At 36.9% G+C, this 27,395-nt stretch overlaps 1 protein-coding gene across 3 annotated transcripts in view; it reads right to left on the bottom strand.

The window, feature by feature from the left end:
- The window catches only part of LOC131035902 (WUSCHEL-related homeobox 8), a 72,468-nt gene extending 46,479 nt beyond the window's left edge, over positions 1 to 25,989 (bottom strand). The window contains exons 1-2 of one of the 3 annotated variants that reach the window (XM_057967672.2): positions 25,512 to 25,982; positions 24,860 to 25,285 (exon numbers count right to left, since the gene is read on the bottom strand). In XM_057967672.2, coding sequence (XP_057823655.2) covers positions 24,860 to 25,157 — 298 coding nt within the window. In that variant the 5' untranslated portion in view covers positions 25,158 to 25,285; positions 25,512 to 25,982. Of the gene's footprint in view, positions 1 to 24,859 lie in introns of all 3 variants that reach the window. The other 2 variants (XR_009104009.2, XM_057967671.2) reach the window with 2 other exon arrangements.
- Between the last annotated feature and the right edge of the window lie 1,406 nt (positions 25,990 to 27,395).

Genomic DNA, 27,395 nt, shown 5'->3' with positions numbered 1-27,395 from the left:
ATAAGAATGGATTGTCTACGACATAAATAGCAAGATTCATTAGAGAACAACAAGAAGCTAATAGTATGGTAGAGAGATCAAAACTAAGATCTCATTTGTCCACAAAGAAAAATCAAAAAACCAATGACTTTACCCATAGATCATCAACTAGCAATGGCTTCCCAACATCCTTTCTTGCAGATACCATCTATGCAAGCTAAAGTAAAAAATCTCAATATTTCTTGCAAAAGAGGCCCATTGGACAAGGCATTTAAAATGGAAGCAAGAGATATTGCAGAGCAAATAATTGCACGTTGCATCTATGCAATGGTCTTCCTTTCAACTTGGTGAGATCACCATATTGGCGGGCAATGGTGGCGACAACCAATAGTGCACCTTCTGGCTTCACAAGTCCTAGGTAAGAAAAGGTGTGCACCACCCTATTGGTGAGAGAGAATAATTTTGTAGAGACATCACTCAAACCAATTAGAGATTCTTGGGTTGAATCGGGTATTTCAATTGTTTTTGATGGATGTAAAGATTGCAAAAATTGTCAATTAATAAATGTTGTTGCAGTGCCCCCAAAGGAGCAATGTTTTTAAGGGTAGTTGATTGTTAGGGACAAGTCAAAGATGCAGAGTTCATTTCCAAAATCCTCATTGAGTCCATAGAGATGGTGGGTCATGAAAACGTTGTCCAAATCATTACAGACAATGCAAAGGTTTGCAAGGCTACAAATGCTTTGGTTGAGCAAATATATCACCACATTTTTTGGACGTCATGCACCGTACAGTCTCTTAACTTGGTGATACAAGCAATTGGCACTCAAATAGAGTGGGTGAAGGAAATATACCAAGGGGGTGAGGAGATCCAAATGTTTGTGACAAACCACCATATGTACAAGCCATTTTCAAGAGTTTTTTGAGGTTGGAATTGTTGAAGGTAAATTTTATTTATGCCATATTTAATATGTATATAATATTTTTTAATGTGTTATTGACATATTTAACATTTTTAACATGATCCTAGGTTGTTGAGACCCAGTTTACATTACATAAAATACAGATGAGATGACTTTTGAAGGTGAAAGAGGCATTGAGTGCCATGGTTATTAGTAACTATTGTGAGGTATTCACACATCGCCCCATTGCAAATGGGGACCCCAACTTTTTTCTGCTTTCTAGGATAGTGTTAGAATCCTTAAGCTATTAGCCTTTGCATCAGAGGGGTAGAGGTGGTCAAAAGGCCAGGAGTCAAGTGGATAGCCTTGTGTGAGGTGTGAAGTGAGTGAGTTAGAACCTTCACTACATGTGCATGCCCTCGGGAGCATACTTCATGACCATCACCATTGGAGCGAAATTTCCCTAAAAGCCTAGTTTGAGTCTGAGTTTGAGCAAAACCTAAGGATTGGATCAATAAGCAACAAAGTGATCGAAGACAAGCTCTTTGAAATCTACTTCATTTCCAAGCCCTCAAGAGGTTTACTTCATGTTTGAGCATTAGTGAGCGAACTTTACAATTTGAGGGAGATGGGCGAATTTCACCTTTAGCAACATGGGAGCGAACTTCACAAACTAAAGAAAAGAGTGGTTTGAAGAGCAAGATCAAAAGTGAAGTTTAAGAGTCGCTTCATGTGATGGATGATAGGATCTAACTTCATGTGCTTGGTGAAAGAAGCGAACTTCAAGAATCAAGGCACGTGTGCGAACTTCATATTTGAAGGCACATGAGCGAACTTCATATTTGAAGGTACATGAGCGAAATTCATGTTTGGAGGGAGATGAGCGAAATTCATGTTGGAAGTAGAGAAGCGAAGGAGATTGCATTTACCTTGAGTTGATTCAATTTGGAGCAAACTTCATGTTCAAATACCCAAGAACGCACTTCACAAAATGTGATACATGAGCGAACTTCAAGAATCAGCCTACATGAGCAAACTTCAGAAAACAACCTAGATGAGCGAACTTCACAAAATGGAGGAGATGAGCGAACTTCACAAACTGAGCAGGATGAGCGAACTTTGGGAACTAGCCTAGATGAGAGAACTTCACAAAATGGAGGAGATGAGTGAACTTCACAAACTAAGAAGGATGAGCGACTTTAGGAATCAACCTAGATGAGCGAACTTCACAAACTGAGCAGGATGAGCGAACTTCATGAATCAGCCTAGATGAGCGAACTTCATGTTTTCAAGAGGATGAGCAAACTTCATGAACTCAACAAGATGAGCAAACTTCACAAATCAGCATAAATGAGCGAATTTCATGAGTTGAAGGAGAGGAGAGAATTTGTTTCATTTACTCAAAATAGGATGCCAAACAGCCAATAGATCATTTCTTTGTGCTAATTTGATGTCTTAACAGAGAACAACTTTGAATTTGAATGATGAAAGGTAAGTTAGAGGGCTACTTCATGAACTAAGGTACATGAGCGAACTTCAACTTCATGAACTGAGGTACATGAGCGAACTTCATGTTCTAAGCTTCAAGAGCGAATTTCAATAGTAAAAGTTATGGAGTGAACTCTACTCCATGTGTTCCTAATTGAAGGCGAATTTGCAAGATTGATTACAAGACCACTACCCTGAACTGATTTGATGTTTGGAAAGAGTAATTTTGAGTTGAAAAGATGAAAGGTGAAAATTCAAAAATCACTTCATGTGAAGCAAGGTCAAGGCGAACTTTGTGAGCAGGGGTTTAGGAGCGAACTTCATGTGCTCCACTCTCATAACGAAATTCCTATAGAGGCCTCTCTTAAAGGCAGTTCATCATGTTTGCATCAACAAATGATGGAAAGAATCAATGTTAGAACCCATAGAGTGAAGAGAAATAGTTAAAACAAGTTCAAAGATCACTTCATGAGCAGCAAGGTGAGAGCGAACTTCATGTGCGAACTTCAAGTGTCCCTTCCTTGGAGCGACCTCAACTTCAAATGCTCCTTCATGAAGGCGAGTTATCTCTAAATGCTCTTATTACACCTGCAAACCACATGAAATCACATAATTATATCAAACTAGAAGGTTAAATAAGGTATATATCATGTATGTTTGATGCTCATTTGTTTGTTTTGCAGGGGAAGAAGAAAGAAATCAAGGGGATCACATTGGAGGAGAATTGAAACAAGTCACTCAAGGATCAAATTTCAACATCAAGGTTAAAATACAAGGAAGATATCCTCGCTTCATTTACAAGCACAAAATGCCTAAGAGGAATCTCAAACTCTCACCGCACCATAAAGACATGAAGAGATCAAAGGAGCGCGATGAAGAAGTCATACAAACACCCAAAGGTAAGCAAGCGAAGATGGAGGAATGACTCAACTACCTCAATGCTTCTCATCATCACACCAAACATCGAGCAAGCTTGTAATGTTGAGTATCAAATCTTCCAAGTCTACAATCGATTGAAGTGCCATCCCAGTCATCACTCACCAAATCAGGGAGTTCCACATCAATACGTTAGGATTCAATGAACCAAGCTTATCATATGAAGACACAAACTTTGAGGCACCTACCCTTATCATCTATTGGTCATGACTAAGTATGTAATTATTTCATTGGCTCGAATTGAGTTTGTTGTAACAAACCCTAATTAGGGTTTTCATTGTAAAATCTTGGCCATTGATCTCAAATTGATCTGAGCCATGGAATTGTATTGAGAGCATTATAAAAGGCTCAGGCTCTTCATTTGTAAAGGTTAAAAATTAGTAGTAGGAGAATTGGTGAATAAGAATAGAATAGAAGATAGAATATGAGTTAGAGTAGATTAGAAGGAAGAATTGTTGTTATGACTTGTAAATGGAATACTCTTTTCATTGCAATTGTGGTGAAATTTGTTATTTCAACAAGCCTCATGGTTCTATTTCTCATTTTGTTTTCATGTTGATTAGATGGAATGGAAGAATTTGTTGAATGCATTTGTGTAGAATCCGTTTTGTCCATACCACTTGCCTCTTGCTAATTGTAAGTGTGCCTTGCATGGTCAACTGGAATGATGTGAGCTTAACTTCAAATTGTTATGCATCCATTGTTAATGCATTAACTTGAATGGTGATCAATGTTTGATGGTAATAATTTGAACATCTCTAAATTGCACCTTAGAAGATTGCACTGAGCTTGTGTCAAATTGTTCTGTTTGATGGTGAGACCTCACCCAATAGGATTCCATCCAATCATTTACTCTTCTCCTACATTCTAGGCCTTAGAATAAACTCTCTCAGCCCTTCATCTTTTGCCCTTTTTTCCAATTCGAGCTAGTTTAGGACAAAAGAGCATCACAAGATTGCAATATCAGATGATCAAGTTCCAGCGATTCAAGCATTCAACAATTCAACGTAAGTCCCCTTGTGATACCAGCAATCACATCAACCAACTATGCTTATCCACACGTCAAGACTTGACATTTAAGAACCTTGGAGTTGTCTCAAGTGATCCTTAAGCCAATCTTTAGCATTTGAGTAACTTTGTTCAAGAGAGAATAAGATACTTTTGGGTATTTTATTCTGTGTTCGCATGTGCATAAAAAACACATCAACAGTAACCAATGGGGTGTTTGGAAGCAGTCAAATTTAGAAAGGGCCCAAAAGGTTAAGTCATTGATCCTAGATGACAATTGGCAAGATCATGCGGAATGTCTTGAATTTCATCGATCCTATCATGAATATGATCAAGTTTACTGATACAAATACATTACGTTTGGGGGAAGTCTAAGATGGCATGGACACCATGATAGAAAAATAAAAGCCATAATAGCACAAAAAGTGAATGACCATGAAGAATATTGTCCAAAAGGGTGGAAAAATCATTCTTCATCATTGGAACAAGATGACCATGCCATTGCACCTCCTCGCACATGCATTATCTCCCAGGTACTACAGCAATGATGTATTTTCTTTGCGAAGGAGAACTCCACCATATAGAGATTCTGAAGTTGCTATTGGGTACAAGTGGGCATTCGCTAGACTATTCACAAATCCTAAAGTGGAGGAAAATGTTAGGAGAGAGTTTGGCTTGTTTATCTCAAAAAAAAATCGTAGTCCTTGTGCTATTAATGACCAATCCAAAATGGATGCTACTACATGGTAGTGTAGCGTCATAAGTTATCACCGGGCCAATTTACACCTTGTGTTTGTGACCCTACTTTAGCATGGCCTATCCTCATCACCTATCTAGATCCATTTTGTGCCCATTCTCCAGTTTTGATGCCATGAACACCCATTGATGGATTCCCTAGTGAGGTACCCCTTTCCCCTGAGGCTTATGTTAGTCCCTCTCAATGGGGCCCAAATTTGAATTGGGGTAGGGTCATATCTCTCCGACGAGAATTTATCTCTGTGGTTCTGCATGACCGTTAGAGGTCGGCCTAATCGGTAATTTACCTAGATACCCCTATTTGATCAACCTAATTTCATAGATCTATCTATCCATTCTACCCAATCTAAGCACTCTTGCATCCGTGAAGCCTTCATTATCAAGCATTTTCAGAGATCTTTAAGGCTGCATATTCCTCATTCAATCATTGTGGAGCAAAATTACAACATTCATATGCAAGCATGTGTGTGTGATAATGGTTTTGTCATGTTCATGCCATTTCATACAACATATGTGATTACATTCAAAGGACAAAGCATCATCATCAACAAATGCAGATCTGAGGTATATCTTTCTAGTATTTATTTCAATATTTGCATTATTTCATTCAAGGTTAATTCCTAGACCAGAGTTTGACTTTGGCAAACCCCTATTCCCAACCATTTTCCCCTTTTCACTGTGTGCAGGAATAGGTACAGAGCTGCATTTTGGAGGAACGACAGGATTCATAGAGACGAACAAGTTCCCCTTTGGACGGTGAAAAGTTAGGAGGACCAAAGCGACCACCACCACGATCCTGACAATTTAGGCCACATTTCGGGGAGTAGATCCAAATCATATTCCTTGGACCAAATCCAGGTTTGTGTCTCCGTACGACAACTGTAGCTCACTGTTTATGCCTGATCTCTTCAATATTCACCCATTTACCCTAATTTCAACATTTTCACAATTCAACTTAGAAAGAGAGAAATAAAACCTTAACCCCAAGTGGAACCTAATCAGTATTTCACAACTTTCTTCCTAAGAGGGATTAAGCCTAGATCTATTAGGTCCCTCCCTCTTTCAATGTAAAAGTTAATTAAGAAAAATTAGTGGTTTTACTACATGTAATGGTGAAACCCTAATTTTCACCTATAACAGTTGATATCTCCATGGTCAAGAATATATGTTCCTCCAACCTCTTGCATTTAAGATTCTATCACAAGTTTTTAACTTTTTATTTTTGACATTTGTATTGTAGACTTTAGCACTTATTATTTTTTAATTTATTTTGCATTTTTTATTTTTAAGTTTTATGGGTTTTCTCTCCAATTTCAACAATTTACATGTTCTTCTGCTGAATGGAAATGGAGTACATACTTCTTTATCCACTCAGTGAAGCATAACCGGTTGGCTGCAAAAAAAGCATAAGACTTGGTTTATGTTCATTCCAATTCGCGTCTTCTAACACATGAGGAACACTATTACAAGGATGGGTCAACGGATTTTTGGGATGTAACCCCCAAGCATACCAACATGGATGCAACTATTGATGATCTTGATGGAGTCTCTATGGTTGATGATGATGAGATACCTACACATGGTGCACCTAGCGAGAGTGGCACTGCTTTGGGTTCAAATGATTTTGAATTTGAACTTGAAGCAAATGATGATGGTCTTGATCTAGATCCTTTTAATGATTGATGAACATCGAAGATACAAGACAATTTGATGCAGAAGCATCCTTGGTTCATTGGCAATCTTGCATCAACCAAAAATATTTGCTTTTTGTTTTGTTTCTTGTTCAATTCAATTTCTTTGTTTCACTCTGGACCCCTCCGAGTTGCTCTTTTTCAGTGCGGCGCTGGATTTAGCGTGTAGAAATGTTCTTGTACCTTGATCCTGGATCTCAGCACGTTTGGATCTCTTTCCGGTAGGATTTTGCTTCCGGAATGTCTGGCAGTTCTCAGTTTCTGGACCAGTTTGAACCTTCACGGCTAGATGGTATTTCCTTACCTTGCGGAGCATCTCCTTGACTTGCGGAGCCAATTGGCACCTCATACGATGTTCCCTTATGCTTGACCGACCTTCCTTTTGGTCCGCATTTCATTTCAATTCTTTTTCGGAGGATTTTCTTCATGCTTGAGGCCGACCTATTTGCACATTATACTTTCTCGCCTTGGGGATTGTATTCTTTCTTTGGCCGACCCAAATTTGTTTTGGATACTATATATTGATGTATTAGATCCTAGTTGAGTAGTGAAGGGCAGTAGATGATGATCAAATAGATATAGATCGAATTTTAAACATCTCTTGGGTTCCAGATTGTATGTTTTGTAACCAGGCCTGTTAGCCTGTTTTTGACCGGATGTTGTCGACTAGTTGTATGTGAATTCATAATATAATCAAGGCCCAATCTGGCATTCTCTCTATTTTGTGATGCTGCTTTTGTCATGTTGATCTTGCTGCACGGTCCGGACAGTTCTCTTTGAGGACCCTCCCGCCATGGTTGCGTCACAATTATTATTTTTAATTGTCAATTTTGTAATTGTAATGATTTTCATTTGAATCATGAACCTAGACATATATGATACATTGATATATATTATATGGCATATGACATAATATGATAATATTGAAATTTTGAACTATCAATTGGCATTTGGCATTGATCAATGATGAAGTATCATACCATCAAATGTATCTAGTTTCATACTTTTGTATATTTCTTCAAATTTTTGTATAGAATATGTGTGTGTGTATATATATGCACATGCTTGGACAAACCCAAACCCACGTACTCAAGGGCAAAAAAAATTGCCCGTACCCACGAACCAGCTTCTCATACCTAAACCCGTACTCAAACTTGAACTGGTAACTTAGCTTTATTCCCTTGACAAAGAAAAATGAAGAAAAATGGGCCAACTCCCCTGAATGAGAGAAAACCAAGAAGTGAGGTGACTGATCTGCAACCAAACAGCAAGCTCAAAACTGAAAATCCGATCCATTCTTTGCCAAGGAACACACTCAAGAGTGGCCATTTGTTCATTGCTCCAATGCCTACTAAAAATCTCTCTCCAATCCATTTGAAGATGAGCCAATGAAATCACTAAATGGCTGGTAAGGAAGGGAACAACATCATTAACTCTAAAATTTTGACCCTTATTCCTCCAAAGATCTTCCCTATCAATCCCAAAAGCTCCATCAATCCTTGCTGAGATTCCCAAACATGGATACCTGACCAAGAATGATCTCCAACATACCCAGAAAGGAACACATCATAACTCCAAGTGCCATACATAACATCGTGCTCATCATGGAAGTTTGTGACCTTTTCAGTAATCTTGTAACCCATCCATGAAAGCATCAATGACTAAGGTGCAAGGAGCAATTGTTGTCTTCAAAACCAACCCCGAAGAAAGATTAGTATAAGATAAAACATCTCTCAATCCAAAGGATAGATTGTAAAACATGTAGATGTAATGTTTAGGCCCTTCTTCCTCCAAAGCTACATAAGTAAAAAACTAAAAACATCCTTTCCTTGCTGCTGTTCTAAAATTCCAGCAAGCTCAAGAACCTTGTTTGAAAACCTTTCAAAGTCTGAAATGTAGAAGTATCCATGAATCAATACATCCCATGAAGAAAAAACATCTCCAACTACAATTGAAGGGCATGCATTACAACTCATAATCTCAAATAATTTGTGAAAAGTCCCACTTGTTGACCAACTCTAAAACTCAAGACAAAACTTCATGCAAGAATGGTGCAACTCAAAGCAAGTACCAACAAGGAGAAAACCCTCAACTAACATCATCAAGTTGCATACCCAAGTTATCTTTCAATTCCTCATGTAGTGAGGAATGATGATGCCTCCTAGTGTCATATCACTCCAAATGCAATGTTCATCTATCTCCTCATTTGTATATTTCATATTTGGTGGCTTCCCAAGAGGGTAACCAATCACCTCATAATGTGAACTTAGATCAACACCGAGCTGAAAACCACACTCCAATTCAAGTCCTAATTCTTCTCCCAAATCCCATGCCGTGTTATTTTCACCAAGTGTGATGCTACAACCAGGAGTTGTTCCATCATCCAACTCAAAAAGTAGATTGCCATATGTCATCTCAACACCCATCTCGAACAATGGATTATCAATGGACACCTAGAATTGACTCTTCCAATCATGATCATGCAAGGTTAGAGTGTTGCTGTTATAATGAATACCAAAATTAGACAAATTGTCATACCTGTCAATAGTAACTCCATAGCTATCCCAAGCCTCATGTGCCTCTCTATTACCATTTTCAATAGTAAGTTGTGGATCCACATCAATCAAGTAATTAAGCCTCTTCTCAAAATCAGCTACATGCAATGATAAATGCATTCTATTTTCAAAAACATCATCAAAATCACCACCATCAATGCCATCCTCCATGCATACATTGTGCTCAAAAATCAAAACATCATGATCAAAAGGATATTCATCTCATATAGGACTGTAATATCCCCAACAATTTTTTTTGAATTTTTAACAGTTTTACAAGCACACCAACACCCTTTAGGGTTAGAATAATGAAATCTAAACCAGCTGAAAGGAACCCTACACCTTTTGATCACCGAGAGCCCAAACTGGGAGGGTGAGAGCATACGGTGGCATGGGATCGTTAGATGCAAACTTCTGAAAATGCTTATTACAATAATGGGCGACAAGCCAATCCCTTCCACTTCCCAGCGGGTAAAACAAGGAAACTTGGTAGTAAACCAGCCAAGTAAACAAAACACACTCAAGCACATATCACTCTACCGTGATGTTTCAGCGGGAAGACTTATTACTAGACAAAATCAACTCAACCGCTTATGCAAAGGGAGGACAATACAAGAAATTACAAATCAACTCTACCACTTATGCAGCGGGAGGACATGAATGGCAACGGGAGGACAGTATTACAGAGACAAATGTAGACGGCAAGCCACTCTCTTCCACTTTTCAACGGGGGTTTGCTTTACAATCCAGAAATAGCTGTTAGTACTACTATCCAGCCTTACAATAAAGAGATACAATGCATAGAATAGAGAGATTATATAGTCCAATACTGATGAGTACCTCCAAGCTTAACACAATTAGCAAACTCAACCACACCCATAGAGAAATAACACACCACTAATCACTAAACTAAAAAAACAATTTGCTGTCCGCATAACACGCAGAGAAACAGCCACTACCAAAATCACTGTTATGCTCATAACTTGCCTAAAACTTCATTGAATGACAAAAAAATAGAAGCAAATGAAATCTATAATTGAGGCGATGAATCAAGAACCCCAAACCTGCACCGCGAACACCACCAACAGCCTGCACGCAACCCGAGGCAGCCAAGGAATGGTACGGCCAGCAGCAAAAAATCGATTTGCAACCAAAAATCAAATTGAACACCAAAACACATGCCAAAACAAGAGAATGATCGTCTTCCCAATACGCTTCCAACGAGCCAATACCCAAAATGATGGGTCGCACAGGCAGGGAGATATGATCAAATCTTCGCTTCAGCCACACCAAACCAGCAACACTGAAAAACCACACCACACACTGAAAACTTCACCAACATTCCACCACTCAGCTAGGTACTATGTCTCAAGTACGAAACTAGCATAACTAGGGAGCCACAACTCCAAAGCTCAAGTTCACTCACCACTCTGGCAACATAACGATATGATTTCTTCAAGATACCCAAATTAGGCACCCCCACCTTGTATATATAGATTTTTGAATCTCAAATTCACATGAAATGGCACCCAAATTTCCTTTAATTCATTTGCATTTCATTTCATATCCCCCTCCAAGTATGGCGTCCACTTTCCAAACTCCCTAGTCACACTTTTCCCAAGGAAATCGCCATGTTATGACATTAACATTAAAACACATTCATTTTTGGCGCCATCAACTAAAGGAGATAAAAATGTGACTTAGGATAAATAATATAATATTTTCCTTCCTAAGTCATTCCTCCAAAATATAATCAGTGAAATAATTAAATATTAAACTTTAGAATAAAGTAATAATATTTAATTAAATCAATTATAAATCGCCCACTGATCAATGCCAAATCAACCATATGAACTAGAGCACAAAAAATACTAATTCTGGAATGGATTGGAACTCTACTCAAGACTGCCACAAATAGCTCTGCCTGAACTGATACTTACTAAAAATAGTAAGTCATGAAAACATCTCCGAAAGATATTCTCGTCGAACCCTGTGAGAGAGCTCGAAAAACCCAAAAAAACCTCAAGATCCAGTCAGCTGCCACCAGCTTACTAAAAATAGTAAGTTCAGAAATCACTCCGGAACAGAATGCATGTTATACCACCGTGAAGCTCCCAAAAAACCCAGAAGGAATCCTCCATTCTTTCTGCCAAACTCCAACCAAAACATCCCTGAAAATTGCGAAGAATTCTCCCAGAAAATAGGAAACCCTAATTCCTCATTCTAGTCAGCCTACGAGTTTCCAAAATAGGCTAATGGACCATTGATTACCTCCTACTGAGAAGGGGACATTACAAGGACCTGTTGTGAGGTATTCACACATCACCCCATTGCAAATGAGGACCCCCACTTTTTGCTTTCGAGAGTTAGCTCTTTTAGTTTTGTTGTTGTTCGTTTTAGTGTCTTAGCATTTGCACTGAAGAGTTTGAGTTTCTCAAAGGTCATCAAGTCAGGTGGATCTCCTGAAGGTGGAGTGGAAATCAAGTCAGTTGGGTGATTAGGGGTTATTTAGATCATTCCTAGGGTTTTGTGTACTATCTGGTCAGGCTTCAAGTTGCTAAATCAATCCTTGGTTGAATGCATGGTGTCCTCCTAGGTCCTGTCCTTTACATCAAGGTCAGAGCAAACTCACTTTAGAAGTCTGGAATGTCATCTTGATCCTGAAATGCCCTGAAATTTGACTAAGTCTGGAAATTTGAAGGATCTTCCAAAAAATATATTTTGCATTATAACTCCTGGAGGTCCGAAACCACTCTCAAACATCCTGACAATATATATGGAATATAACTTAAAGTATAAGAAAGAGATTATACTTAAATGTTATATTCCATATATGAATCTTGATGGAAAGACTAACTTGTCAAACAACTTCCTACCTTGACCTTGTCCTTGGAGAGAACACAGAGCGAATTTTGTCTTTAGGTCCCGTCCTCCCGAAGGACACAGAGCGAAAATTCCATTTTAGGGCCTGTCCTTGGAGAGGACACAGAGCGAAAATTCCATTTTAGGTCTTGTCCTTAGGCCGGTCAAAGAGTGAACTACTTCTTTCAAACCTTGATCGATCAAATCAAATGATGCAATTTAATTTTGATCTTGTCCTTAGCAAGGTCAAAAGCGAATTTTCATTATAGGTCATGTCCTTCCTAAGGACGAAGAGCAAATTTTCATTATAGTTCTTGTCCTTCCTAAGGACGAAGAGCGAATTTTCATTATAGGTCCTGTCCTTCCAAAGGACAGAGAGCGAAATTCTCAAAGTCATGTCCTTTTCAAAAGGCCTAAAGCGAATTTTTTGAAATCATGTATTGAACAAATTCCTCAAATCCAAGAGATGAAGTCGGCCAGCATGGGAAAGATGGTTTGTTATTTTAAAGTGAGTCGGCCTTATACTCAAAAGACATGACCTTTACCCTAAGCTCCTATAAAGGAGAAGTTAGAACATTCATTCTAACCATCAACTCAAATATTCTCTTCTCTTCAAATGCGAATATGGGAACATAATTAGCAAACTTCAGCAGAATATTAGTGAATTCCATCAGCATAAGGTCGAATTTCATCATTGGAGATGCAGGTCTAATCTTTTGGAGCAAGCGAGATTCATCATTTGAGCACCAAAGAGAAGCGAATTTGCTTAGCCAGCAAGCTTATCGGCCAGCGAATTCACCTTAAAACAGCCTAGATTTGCTCTAGGACATTAAGTTTGCCTTCCACACAGCGAATTCGCTGATTACTGTCAGTCCTTTGACTAGATTTAGAAAGAAATCATCAAAAAATCAAAGATTAGATCAAGTTGTATATCATGTGTGTTTGATGTGCAATTGTTCATTTTGCGGGAGGTAAGGAAAGAGATCAAATGGGCCAGGTTGAAGGAGGATCGGAACAAGGATCTCAAGGAGAGAATTTCAGCATCAAGGTCAAGATACAAGGAAGAGGCCTTCAAGAAGTTTCATCAACATCAAGAACACCTCGAATGTATGAAGAAGTCTTAAAGTGCTACTAGGTTAAAAAACTTCAAATATTCAGCAGCTGCAAGCAATAGAACGGGATATCTTCAAGGAGAGATTATAAGATGGCAAAGGAGATATCATACAATCACTCCAAGGCAAGCAAGCAAGGATGGAAGGAGGACTTAGCTATATCAATAATTCCCATCACCACTACTTTGAGCAAGCTAGATAATGTTGAGGATCAAGAGATATCTCTCGATATCTCTTCATGATGATGAATCTATCTAGTCTACAAAGGTGCAAGTTGAAGTGGCATCCTAGATGGCATCCCAATCACCATTCACCAATCAGAGGGGTTCCACATCAGCATGTCTAGATGCAATGTACTTGACTCACCAGTAATGGCACAAACTCCAAGGCACCTACCCTTGCTATCTATTGGTCACACCAATGTGTTGTAATTATCTAATTGGCCAAATTGAGTTTGTTGTAACAAACCCTAAGGGTTTTCATTGTAAAATCTTGGCCATTGATCTCAAATTGATCTGAGTCATTGAATTGTATTGAGAGCACTATAAAAGGCTCAAGCTCTTCATTTGTAAAGGTTAATAGTTAATAGCTAATAGTAAGTAGAATAGAATAGCAAATAGAATAGAAGTTAGAGTAGAGTAGGAGGAGAAGGCAAAAAATTGTTGCCTAAGTTGTAAATGAACTCTATATTCATTGAAGTTATGGTGAAATGTGTTGTGTTTTTTGCAATATGCATGGTTTCTTTTTGGATCTTCATATTAGATGGTAGATAATTAGATTGAATGGATAAAATTGTTGAATGCACTCATGTGGAATCCGCCTAGTCCATACCACTAGCCTCTTATTGATTGTAAGTGTGCCCTGCGTGGTCAACTGGCATTGAATGAGCTTAACTTCAAATTGTTATGCGTCCATTGTTTATGCATTAACTTGAATGGTGATCAGTGTTTGATGGTAATGATTTGAACATCTTCAAAATTCCCTTAGAAGATTGCACTGAGCTAGTGTCAAATTGTTCAATTTGATGGTGAGACCTAGCCCAGTAGGACTCCACCTAGTCATTGATCTATATTCTTACATTCTAGGTCCTAGAATAGATTCTCTAAACCCTATGCTTTTGATATTTCTTTATCTTACAGTGAGTAGTTAGGACTCAAGTTCTAGCTAATCAAGCATTCAGACAATCGCATGTAAGTCCCCTTTGTGAATCCCAACATAATCATATCACACCAACAGAGCTTATCCACACGTAGAGACCCTACATATAAGAACCTTGGCGTTATTTCGATTGATCATTAGGTAAATCTTCAGCATTCGAATAACTTTGTTCAAGAGAGGATAAGATACTTAAGGTATTTTATTTTGTGTTCACATGTGCATGAAAAACACATCAACTGGACCCTCATCATACTTAGGTGCCAACACACCCAAATCCCAAGTGTTGAAGGGTTGATTGCTTTGTTCAGACAAAATTGCTCACCGTGCTCCTCATGACTGGTTGCCTCTGTGAATAAGCTGAAATCATCATAAGCAACTCTCTCCATAGATTTGGTTTGGAAGCCAAACTGAAATCCACCTGTGTTACCATCAATGAAATGAGATAAGGTATCATCATCATTAGCTATTTTGAAGTCATCTTCATATTTATTTTTGCCATGCCCTTCATCTGAATATACATGAGTGAACTCAACACAATCATCTGCTCCACCAAAATCATCAAGGAAGTCATTAGAGTCATCACTAGTTGAATCCAAACTAGGATCCAAGGCTGCTATTTTAGTTTGTTCCTTATGCACCAACACTCATCAATAACTGCATGCACGGCCACAGAATCACCCTGAACCACTAGCATATTGTCCTCATGAGTCAAGACACCATCTCTATCCAAATGTTTTGTTATGAACCTCTCTTCTTTTTCTTGCTTCTCATTATTTATTGCACTAGAAGAATTCTTTTTGTTTACTTAAGCTTTCTCTTTAAGTGGAAAGGAAGCTCTCAACCACTTAGGATGCTCATACAATTTCATTGAATTCTTGCCAATTTCTTGATTACTTTGCTGCAATATTTTTAGGTCCCTTCGAAGGCACTTCAGCTCAAGCCCAAATGTATTCATCCTTCTCACTAAACCCTTCAAGATGGCAGGTTACACTGCTCTAATACCACTGTATTATGCTAGCCCAAACTGCAACCCAATTTTTTGCACTTATTTCACTCACTCAGCTATGAAGGTATTTTGTGAAACAGATGGCACTCTTACTGATTGCATTTTTCACCATGACATTTAACAAACAATTTGCATACTATATGAAAGGTAGAATACTTATTTGCAGAGTTTAATAGTACAGATTGTTTGGTCCTTGAATATGTAATGCATGACAACACATAAATGCAAAAAGATATTTCTATTGAATGATTGAGATAACAATGAAGTCTGAATTTAAATGGCAACAACGAATAACTTTTAAATCTGACCTTTTATTTGCCAAACTCTGACAATGAAAACATAGCAATCAAACCTTGAAATTGCAGCATTACACGGGACAGCAACCAGCATATATATATTGGGTATAAGGCTGACAAAAGATAAGACTCATGCCACAAGAGCTGGAAGTGTTAGGAGCTCACACCACACTATAGAAGTCCATGCCAATTAAGATAAAGCTCTCACTATTGATGTTGGCAGCCAGCAAGCCTCATGCTATAGGATATATAAATATTAAACCCTCATTCGTGCCAAAAGAATATATAATACAACTTCAGCATAAAATATGAAACCGCCATGATTTGCAATGGTAATATCTCACCCATGTTCAAGCAGAAATCACACACATGAAGGCAGGCTCGCTAGGGTATAAGAAGCCATGCCAAGCCAAACTACCAATGCCAAAACAATGAAAAGAATACTCCAACTTCTTCAAACTCCCACACAAAGATACATTATAATTTCTGCTTCAACAAGAATTATGGTGTCTCTATTCTTCTTCCGTAAATATTTGCAATATAACCGATTACCTGCAATTTTTTCTCTAAAAGAGGCCACACAAATTTGATAACTCAATTGTTGAATGCACTGTTAAATACCTAAATGATATTTCCAACAAACATTAGCTAAGCTAGATCTTTCACCACCAAAGCCATTTTCTCCAAGAGGGTTTTGGTCCTCAAGAAGGTTGAGATGAACCAAGTCCAATCTCTAGAACCACAAGGGTTTTCAGACAAAGAAAATATTAAACTTCAACATACCAAATGAGCTTTCAATCCCCCTTTTTATAAGTTTTTTAGGAAACTTTCCAAAAACTCCTTTTTAAAATCACTTTATTAGTTTATTAAGCCTTTTAACTCCAAAAAGTGATTTATTTTACTTTTAAAACATTTTCAGCACTAAAAGTCACTTTTTAGTGTCTCATCATATAAATATTTTCGTTCTCTTTCCAACAAGCTATAATACTGAGGTGACCTATAAACTATTTTAATTAAAATGGCAACCTTAGTAAAATTAATTTAATATAGCTCAATAATACACCCCATTAGCGACAATGGTCAAAAAGCCTCGGAATTGATAACTAACTACGTAGGAGTGATCCCAATGATGAAAAATGATAAATGGACCTGACTAGGTGACTTACTAAAAACATACGATCCCTCCAACAATCTTGGAGCCTAAGTCAGAAGTCAGAAATAACATGTGAAAGTGTCATATGACTCCTCTAAACCATCTGAGCTCACTGGTGACATCAAATTACCCCTCTGAACATGCTGACACAAACTTACAAAGTCAGCAACAACTGCATTGCTAGAGAGCCTGAAAATGGGTACATTGCACAACATGATTAGGACAAAGAGATTAGATCTCTAAGGTTGGTAGAGCAAAGAGAATGGAGAAGTGAACTACAAGAGTATATACAAAGAGGCACTAGTAGTACAAATTTGAAGCCACAGTCCATCCAAAAACAAAAGTTAAAGTCAAAGCATTAGTCGAAGTCCTAGTTGGCACCAACGATTTTAAAACATTCAACCCACTACAAATAACCATATGAAAAAAGAATGGGTGGAAATATCTAGACATCTTCCATTATCAAACAAAGAGTGTGTCAACCTTGCAAACCAAGTTCAATAAAAAGAATCAATACAACGTTCTCTAGATAAGGAGCACATTCATTCAAAGACTTCTTCACTAAAAGAGAGTGAGGAGCACATGAGAGCAACTTTTGAGGTATCAAAGAGTAGTTGATAGAAGAACAAAGAACCAAGCTAATAACTCCAAGCCTAATCGAGTGTACAAAAGAGAACTTGAAGATTGTGTGGAACACTAAAGTTGCAGGAAGAGTAAACTCTTTATAAAGAAGTACAAATGCATATAAAAACTAGCAAAAACAAAGTCCTAGTTTTTTCTCTAGGAAGAAAGAAAAAACAAATTAACTTCCTTTTTGAGGAAAAATCATCAAAAATATGAAATTTCCATGTCAAAACTTGTTGGTAAGAAAAAAAGTCAAAAAATCAATCGTGGTCGAACGTGTTATAGAAAGTGTTATACACAAAACAGAACATGTGCAAAAAAGAAAATTTGTGGGATTGAAAAGCCACAAAAACCTTGGTTGGGTTGTTTGGATCACTAATGATACTTTGTAGCTATGAAATATGGGGCAGCAGTACATTGGACCTAAAATGGTGACCAAATTAGAGAATTCAGCACCCAATCACTAGTAGTCTCGATATCAAAGCCTTAGTTGCATATGGGATGCTTTTATTTGGGTTAGACGCCTTGCATTTGGAGTAAGTTACTTAGATATCCAAAAATAGAAGGCATGGATATAGATAGGTGCCCCAGATGATAGTGGGAGAAGAATTAGACAAGAGCACTTGGATGAAACAAAACACTAAGTTTATAAGCAAACGGTCTACTAGCCTATGCAGTTATCCAAGTACTAATCAATAAATTAAAGTGAACAACTCAAGCTAACTATGTGAACAAGAAAACTAAGTAGGAAGAGAGTGAAATATCCCGTCCAATTGAAGACTGAAATCAAGGGATATTTGCTAGTACCCTTCGTTTTAGTGTCTGAGTGTTGTGCTGATATATTTGTCTCAGAATTTTTCAGAATTATATAAAGGTTAACAACCACATGAATCTTCAAGAAAGAACAACTATTAATGATTCCTAAAGTATGATAGCCAAACATGCATATGCAATCAAATTCTGATGTTCTATCACCAAACTAGACTCAAAATCAGACTCTTATAGCCAGCTGACATTAGTCAAACAGTTGGCATGTATCCTCAGAAAAAAAATAGTATATTGAGATGCAACCTCAAACTCCTTCTCTTATTTCATATGATAGTCAATCAAAATAATACACTGACAGTCATAAATACATGATATAGGCAGCTAATGTAGAATTACATGGACTGTCACAATGTACGATTTTCAGACTCTTGAGGACTGCAACTATACTTGAGCATACATACTGAAAAATTACAAGGAAACTTATTTGTAAATGAACCTGATAAGTGTCGTCTTGAAGGAGAAAGCAATATCCAAAGACCAAGACTCCTTAAAGTGCCAAATTGATCTACCTGCCCCTGCTGTAATAATACGAAGTCTGAGTTTTTAATGATTGGCAGCCAAAAGTGCTTCAATCCTCACCAATAGGTTCGCCTTCTAGCAGGGATGTATCGCCACCTTTAATGAAGAGCTTGAAAGCCAAATCGATGATCTAGTGGAAAATATGATGGGCAAAGCAGATGTTAGGATAATCGGTGGACAACTGAGAGGGGGGGGTGAATCAGTTGTCAACAGATTATATTAATCAAACCACTTTATAACCTTTAACCGGAGCACATAAACATTGAATACTGGAATAGCAAAAACAAATACTGGTAAGCAATAAAACTTAAGAATGAAATAGAGAATTAACACAATGCAACCATACCACATAACACCATGATTTGTACGTGAAAAACCCGGTAAAGGGAAAAACCACAGTGGGAAGCCTACCCATAGTCAGATGATACTTCTACAGAAAGTATGTGATACAATAAGGGGCTTGCACATGCAAGAAGGCACATTGTCTAGAGCGTACTGCTCATTACAAAAGAGTCTCACTGACTATAGAGAGGTTATAACCACCTCAAGATAATCGGACAACAATCCAAAAGAATGAACTGCCAGAGATAGCATCTACCATGCCTGATTACAGTCTCGGTTAAGCTCAATACCAAAGGCCTTTGACCTCTTACTTAAACCCAATTCGATCACCTATGATCAACCAAATCTCCTTCGCATATGATATTTCATTCCACGACCACGACACGCGATCTACAATGAGATCTTACATCAATTTATACAAACCCTAAGGCCTAAACCAATTAGGTCGGCCACCTAAAAGATATTACAATAACATCATTACATATATCCATATTACAATGATATGCCATGTCGGCTTTAGACCAAAACAACAATAACCAATCCATAAATCATCCCGGTAACGTGTAGAGAACACGTTAACATGATACCGGTCCTTAACCTAGATAGGTACCGAACCTAATCTGAGTCCACCACGCCAAAGCGATGTCTCCAATCAGTCGAGGCACGATCAAGGATCACCTTCTGCATCCTGAATTCCATCTTGAAGCTGCACCAACACCACTTGTGCATCCTGTCAAAGATTCTCAATGAAAGTTCTGCCGGTTAAACCTTAAACCCTTACCGGTAACACAAGATCTTCTACCGGTAACCAAAACCCGTCTGTCGGTAACCAACCAAAACAGCTAGTGTTGACATCAATGACAAAACATCAATGCAACACATAATCAATTCCTCCATATTGCCAACACCAGACCTAGCTCAATTCTGGTTTTAATTCATATATGGTCGATCCTTCATCAATTCCTCTTCCAAATGTCATGAAAAGAGTCGCCTAAGTCTCTCATTCAAAATGCTAGCCTCCAAATTAAACTTTGATGCCTCAATGGAGCATAATGAACAAAATCGAGGGTAAGAGTATGCAATCGGTCTTTACCTCAGACTGCAAATATGAACAGCCAGCATGTGATATACCCTTAATAACCTCCTCAATAGGTTCGGCTATCAAATCCGATATGCAATGGATAACTATGTGGTCAATCTGAAAATGTTTGATGCAACCTCCAAACCCAAAATCTGAAGACTTAATCAAAATCGTCCACCATGGACTGAAGTAAAAATCTCCAATTAGCTCAAATGAAACTGGCCTTTGGCCACCAATGAAGTCCAAGTGAGATGACTAAAATATCACCTTCTCAATGCAACCCCTCGAGAGATCTTTCTCCCTCAGTTATGCTCGCCAATGGGAGTTTCCATTCCCAAAGACCGTAGTCTGCAGACACCTCTCGGCTCTACAAAACCAATTCAATCAACAATTCCAATTCCAAGCCTGCCTTGAAGCTTCATCTTAATCTCCTTAAATACTTTTTTCACTCCTACATCCAAAAGCTTCTAGAAGTGACTTTATGAAATAATATTTAATTAGTCACTTTAATTAGATTAATTAAGTATAAAGTCATCTTTTAATTTTAATTTATTTGACAACTTTATAAATACTTAACTTAATATTATTAATTAAATTAATTAATCAAGCTATCCAGAAAATATATCATTAATTTGGACAACTTAATTAATTAATTCTTCCTCAAAATGGGGGCATTACAGAGAGCATACTAAATCAATGAATCCAAACCCCACATATAAGCGCCTACATAAAATTCACGTAGAGACAAAAATCAAGTCTAAGACAAAAATATTGACACATCAATTGAGAATTACTCACATCAAATCTAGTTTGTGACAAGTGGATTGACATGGCCCAAGGACAAATGGAAAGAAAGAAGATGCACATTTCATAAGTTAGGGACCATGGAGACAGAGTGGCACTACAATATGGAATGATCAACTTACAACAACATTAGAAATTTAATGCTCTATATGTGGACTCTATTTTCTCAGCTTTCTTTATAACTATGTTGTAATGGTTTCGGGTCCTTAAAACCTGTTTTTCAATTAATCAAAACATTAGAAATTTAGAATCAATTACATTGACACCCTAGTGGTTGACTAATGGAGTACCATCTTTGAAGGGATGAGATTAGCTAAAGAATGGGACTTTCTCACTGAACTACTAAAAGATGTCCGATATCATAAAGCAAGTTTATTTTGTCTTAAGCTGGGTTTGTATACTTTGCATAGATGGTAGTGGATATACGGTGTACAATTCTAATGTTCCATTGTTCTAGTGGACATTATTTATATCTTCCATTCATTCATTCACCCTAGGAATGGTTCACAAGGATTCTTCATGTCGTGTCCCTAGACAGAAAGATAAGTTTCCCATTATAATCATTGATGATAAATTGGATGAATTGAATGGAAGTCTATGCATTTGACTATCACTAGTTTAGGATCGAGGAAAAAGATATTCTTAAAACTTCTTTTTCCACCCATGAAGATCACATTGAGATTTAGGTTAATCAATATGGGCTCACAAATGTTCCATCATTTGAGACATTGATTTTTTTTACGGTCTTTTCCAAACATATGCTTTAGTTTACAACAAAATACAGGAGATTCACTTGAAACATGTTGATCAGGTATTAAAGAATCTTGAGAAAAATTGACTTTATGCATAAAATAAGAAGACACTTTTCTGTGCATATCAATCTTACAACCAGACTAGATCGAAGCATCACAGTTGGAGTGGCAACTGTTAGAATTAACGAATAAATGTCTGTGAATGTTGCTGGCAATCTGTTAGAGAGCTGGCCGTGTTAGTTTCAGTTCTGAAAGTTTGTGAGAATAGGAGTCTTGGAGGTGTCCAAGTTAAAAAGTTAGGAGTCAATAAGTCAATTTGCTGTCATATTTAAATCCATGATTAAAAGAGTTTATTTTGATTCTTTCAAAAAACATAAATGTAATAATCCTTATTGAATAAACATAGCAATTTTCTCTTGAATAATATTCTGTTGTATATATTCTGCTGCAATTTTCATAGTTCTATAATGGTATCAGAGCTAGACTAAGTGTGACTCCATTACAGAAGTGCCCAAGATTATGAGAGCATTTAAGCTGATTCTCATAGAATTGGAGTAAAGTATGACAGATTGAGTTTGTTGTAGAGAGTAGTGTAGGTGTAGCTGACTAGTTGAAGAGCTCAAGTGTGGCGAAGCTTGCAAGAGGAGTAGAGAGGTCTCCCAAGCAAAAGCCTATATGTGATCGTTGAATGAAAAGGCATCAAAGTGCTGTTTGGCAACTCGAAAGCCCCTTTTTGACAACTATTACTTACGGTGTAGTGGCTGCATGAAGGATGATTTGCTTGAAAACATAAAAAACAAAAATTGAAAGTGTCACGAAGGGTGTACTGATATTGCTGCCATTAATGCTGATTGGCTGGACTTGTAATGTACGAAGAAGAAGATGATGAAATCATCCAACCATTTGAATGATTATTAGATAGTTTGAGAGCATCAAAGCACATACAAAAGGGTTTCCAGAGGAAAAATAAGTTCATGCCTCCATTTGAGTATTGGAGAAGGAGAGGTGCTTGAGGTCTAAAAGGGCAATGGTGTACTCATTTGATAGTCTAGTGGATGCTTAGCTGTAGGATTGAAAGAAAAAGTTTGTAACATGTAGGAGAATGCATTTCTTCATTAAGGGGAAGTGTGGAATTAATGATTAAATGTATGTGAAAGTTGCTGGCAGTCTGTTACGGAGCTGGCAAAGTTAGTTTCAGTTCTGCAAGTTTGTTAGAGTAGGAAACTTAGAGATGTCCAAATCAAACAGTTAGGTGTCAGTAAGTTTCAGTTTGCTGACATATTTAAATCCATGATAATAGGAGTTTATTTTGCTTCTTTCGAGCTACACAAATGTAATCATCCTTATTGAATAAACATAGTAATTTACACTTGAATAATATTGATTTTAAATGGTCATAGAAAACAGAGATTTAACTTTGGAGAATCTAAAAAATATAGATCTATATTAAAAAAATGCTCCTAGAAATACACACTATATATGAAAGTAAAATGCAAAACATGTATTCTCCCCCAAGCATACAGGTTCAGCTGTTGAATGTTCTTCTCATTCATTTTGTCTTGCATTAGTCAGAAAATTGGAATAATAGTGAACCCCCTTGAGAGACGTAGTTCCATGGTACGAGGATGGACTTAGGTAAATATGGTCTTTCGAGAAACAATGCTCATGACTCTAGAAAATCAGAAATTCATGAAAGCAACCCTTGAACTATTTTTTCAAGAATTTGAATGACTTGTATGACTAGCTGCCCGATAAGTTACACAAGGCTTAAAGTGTGTGTAAAAATATAGATCTATATAAAAAAAATTCTTCCTGGAAGTACTAACAGTATTAGTCTTTCTTGCGCAGAATACACACCATATATGAAAGTAAAATACAAAACATGTATTGCCCCCCAAGCATACAGGTTCAGCTGTTGGATGTTCTTCTCATTCATGTTGTCTTGTATTAGTCAGAAAATTGGACTAATAGTGAACTCCCTTGAGCAACTTAGTTCCATGGTACGAGGATGGATGTGATTCTGGGAGCATGCATACCCCAAGAAATATTAAAAAGGCTAGCTTCATATGACAATTGATCTAAAGCTGCTAATTCCAAGCTTGATCTTCTGGGCGCATTTTCAGAATTCGAGACTTAAGAAATCTGACCTTTAAAAAAATCATTTGGCAATGTATCCATTCATGTGAAAGTTTCGACGCTAAAAATTCTTATATAAGGTCATTCGAAATACAATACAGCCATTATTTTTTTTAAAAGCAATTTCACATAACTGTCAAAACTTCTGAATAAGATTGAATCATGCTATAAAACAACTCCTATTACTATTCTGGTACAGAAAAGACCTCAATTTATCAACAGTCTGTCTTCGGGAGGCAAAGAAATGACAAATAAAGATGCAAATATTTCTTTCCCATGAATTCATAAATATTCCATTGCTATCCACACGAGGCTAGACCATAACAGCTGATTCTTTCAAACTATGATTCAATAGCATAGATTAAATAAATAGTTTAGGGATATTCAACCAAATACAAGCATACTAAACTGGTCAACAGGATGAGTTCGAGTGGCAAATCACATAGTGGAGACCTTGGTTCAAATCCCCAAGACACATGTTACTTTTAATATGTACAAGTGTTGACAGCACAAAATTCTGAGTGGGGTGTAACCCAGCAAGCGAGAACAGACACATGTCTTCAGTGAATTCAAGAGAAGAGATACTTCTTGATGGTGCCATCTCAGCTGAAATCCACTACCCATAAAGTTAACTTACCAAGCACATTAAATATTGACTAAACTGACTATCATATAAAGCATCCACCGAGGGAATACAAATTATAACTGGAATTTTGTGGATGATAACGAACTAACCTCTTTCCTGTCTGAAAATTCAGCTGGCATTTAAATAATAAAACAGTGCTAAAGTCAACAATGATTTGAAGAAACCACGATAGATTTAAGAAAGCAAGCACTCAGTATAAGAATAATTGAAAGTCTGAAAAACCAACCAGGTAGAGTATTTTGTTGCGCCATGATGGCCTTGTGCATTTCAACCAGATGCTGACAAATGGTTGCATAGGCTGATATCTGAAATCGAAGGATATCCATCTGCTCATCTGTCATCACCTGCCCAAGCCTTCTTCTTATGTACCCATCTCCCTCCTTCACATCTCCAACCCCGTCCCCATCCCCATCCCCATTCTCAGTTGAATCAGCACCAACACCAACTCCACCTTTTTCTTGTGATATAATTCCTTCCATCCCTGTCCCAATCCTTTCTATGTGCGAACATTGCTCCATATTCATACTCTAAGTTCAATTCTCTACTTCTCTTATCTTTCTATTCCACACGCTCTGGTTTGTAAAATCTATTAAGTTTATACATTGTCCCAACACGGAAAGCAATGGAAATAATGATGGCTAATGGCGACGGGCTGCAACAGAATTAACAGACGTCTAAGGTACCTCGGATGAGGATGATGACAAATTATGAATTGAGGGGAAAATGTGATATACCTCTTTGGTAGGTTTTGATGTTATCTGTGCGGACAAATCTGATGGACCCACACAACTATAGACTAATTTACCGTCATTTCTTTAGAATCCTGATTTTGAAATTCAAAATTGCGGTGGCATATTGATAAAAAGGGGATTGCTTACCTTTCAAAAAAAGGGCGGAAACGTGTAGGAGGAGAATAGAGCTATGCCCAGTGAAGCGTAGGAAGCGGGAATGCTTTCATGAAAGCAACGCTCACCAACAAAACTACTATTATCAAATTTCCTGTTTCACTCACTCCTGCTGCCCACCAGATCTTAACTTGTTATTCACAGGAAATTTCCTCACAATCTTCCAGTTCTGTTCCTCTCTTTTCGGCTTGCTATACAATGTACATAACGAAATAAACTGTGATAACCGACAAAATTAGTAATTTGTCATGATTTTTTTGGCCCACTGTAAATAATAAACTCCATATTTCCATTTACGAACACACTGTAAATAAGATATCAAGTGAAGAATGAGTGAAGATTATACAGTTGTACTGATTGATGATTATGAAAATGCAAACTATACGTCTGTATGAACGTCCATCAATCAGCTGTTTTGTTATTCGTCTTTCACTTTAGTTTGGTAGTGGGTGGTGGCGGTGTTGTATTTAAAAATATTGTTTTGTATGGAGCGAGGTGAAGTGATGGGATTGACATTTGACACCCACACAAGTATGTCTGCCATGTGAATGAGTGGGTGTGGGTGGGATTCGGGAATATATAAAGCAGCACATGATTATGTTACAAATATTTGACTAACCTAGAAAATCTGGTGAATTTGTGAGGTGTCAACCTCAGGCTGTTAATCTTTACTCACTACCTTTCTTGTCAGACTCAAAGTGGAGATCAAGTACAATCAAACATTTGACCTTTGCCTACATTGTCTTCCTTTTTTTATTTGCTTTACATTCTACAAATCATTCTCTCAACCTCAAATATTCAAACACAATATTTCACTTTTCAACTCTACTCTCTCCTCCCTCCATTTTGAATCATATTTACTTTTATTGGAGGATCTGGTTGTACCTTTGATTTGTTCTATTTTCTCAATATGGAGGTCATTTATTTTATTATATTTGTATATATTTGTTAATATTAATATGTATAATTTTACATCTTGATAAAATAATATGATTAGTAAAAGTTATATATTTATAAATTGAATTTATGATAATTATTTCTTAGTATAAAAGTGATGAGTTTTACCATAAATTAGCAATCAAGAATTTAGACTCTATTAAATGAATTATTTGCTATCATGGATAAAATCTACAAGTATAAAAAAAAAATTGAACTCTTGATTCTTAATTCAAATTTTGTAAATTGAATTTATGTTATCCTAGCTTACTATTACTATTTTAAGAATCCACTAAAACATAAATCATTTCAAATTTTTTTCTAGGATGGTGCATTTAAGGATTAACCCTTGTTCATTTGAATCATCAATGAATCATCTAGAAATCCATTGAATGTGTCTAGAAATCAAATTCAAAAAGACAAAAAAATGTAACATCCACGTCATAAAAAGAAATCTCATATCTAACAAATTTTCTAGTTTTGTATATAAATATTATTAGATAGCTATTATATATCATAGATACAAAAACAAAATGTTATAAAATCTCTATATATATATACATACTCCAACAATAAGTATAATTTATTTACAAATTCAATTAAACATTCACAAAATCACTTTCACACTTGCAAGAATGACTATACATATGCAAGCCAAAATTTTATGGTGCACTAATGATTCAATTTTTATACACGATCAAATGTGCATCAAATGTAAAACTAATCACACTCACTTTCTTTATTCAATTTCCGTATTAATTTTAATATTTATTAAATAAACAATATATTTAAACTATTTAAGTGAACTGTTATTTTCTCTTACAGAATAAGTATCATTTTACTTAAAAAACAATAGTTCTTTAATTTTTTCAAGCCAGCACAGCAACTTTATTCTAGTGGTCCTCAAAATATTGAAGCTCT

The sequence above is a fragment of the Cryptomeria japonica genome, chromosome 8, assembly GCF_030272615.1.
Source record: "Cryptomeria japonica chromosome 8, Sugi_1.0, whole genome shotgun sequence".
NCBI lineage: Eukaryota > Viridiplantae > Streptophyta > Pinopsida > Cupressales > Cupressaceae > Cryptomeria > Cryptomeria japonica.
This window is presented reverse-complemented; position numbering and strand designations above follow the sequence as displayed.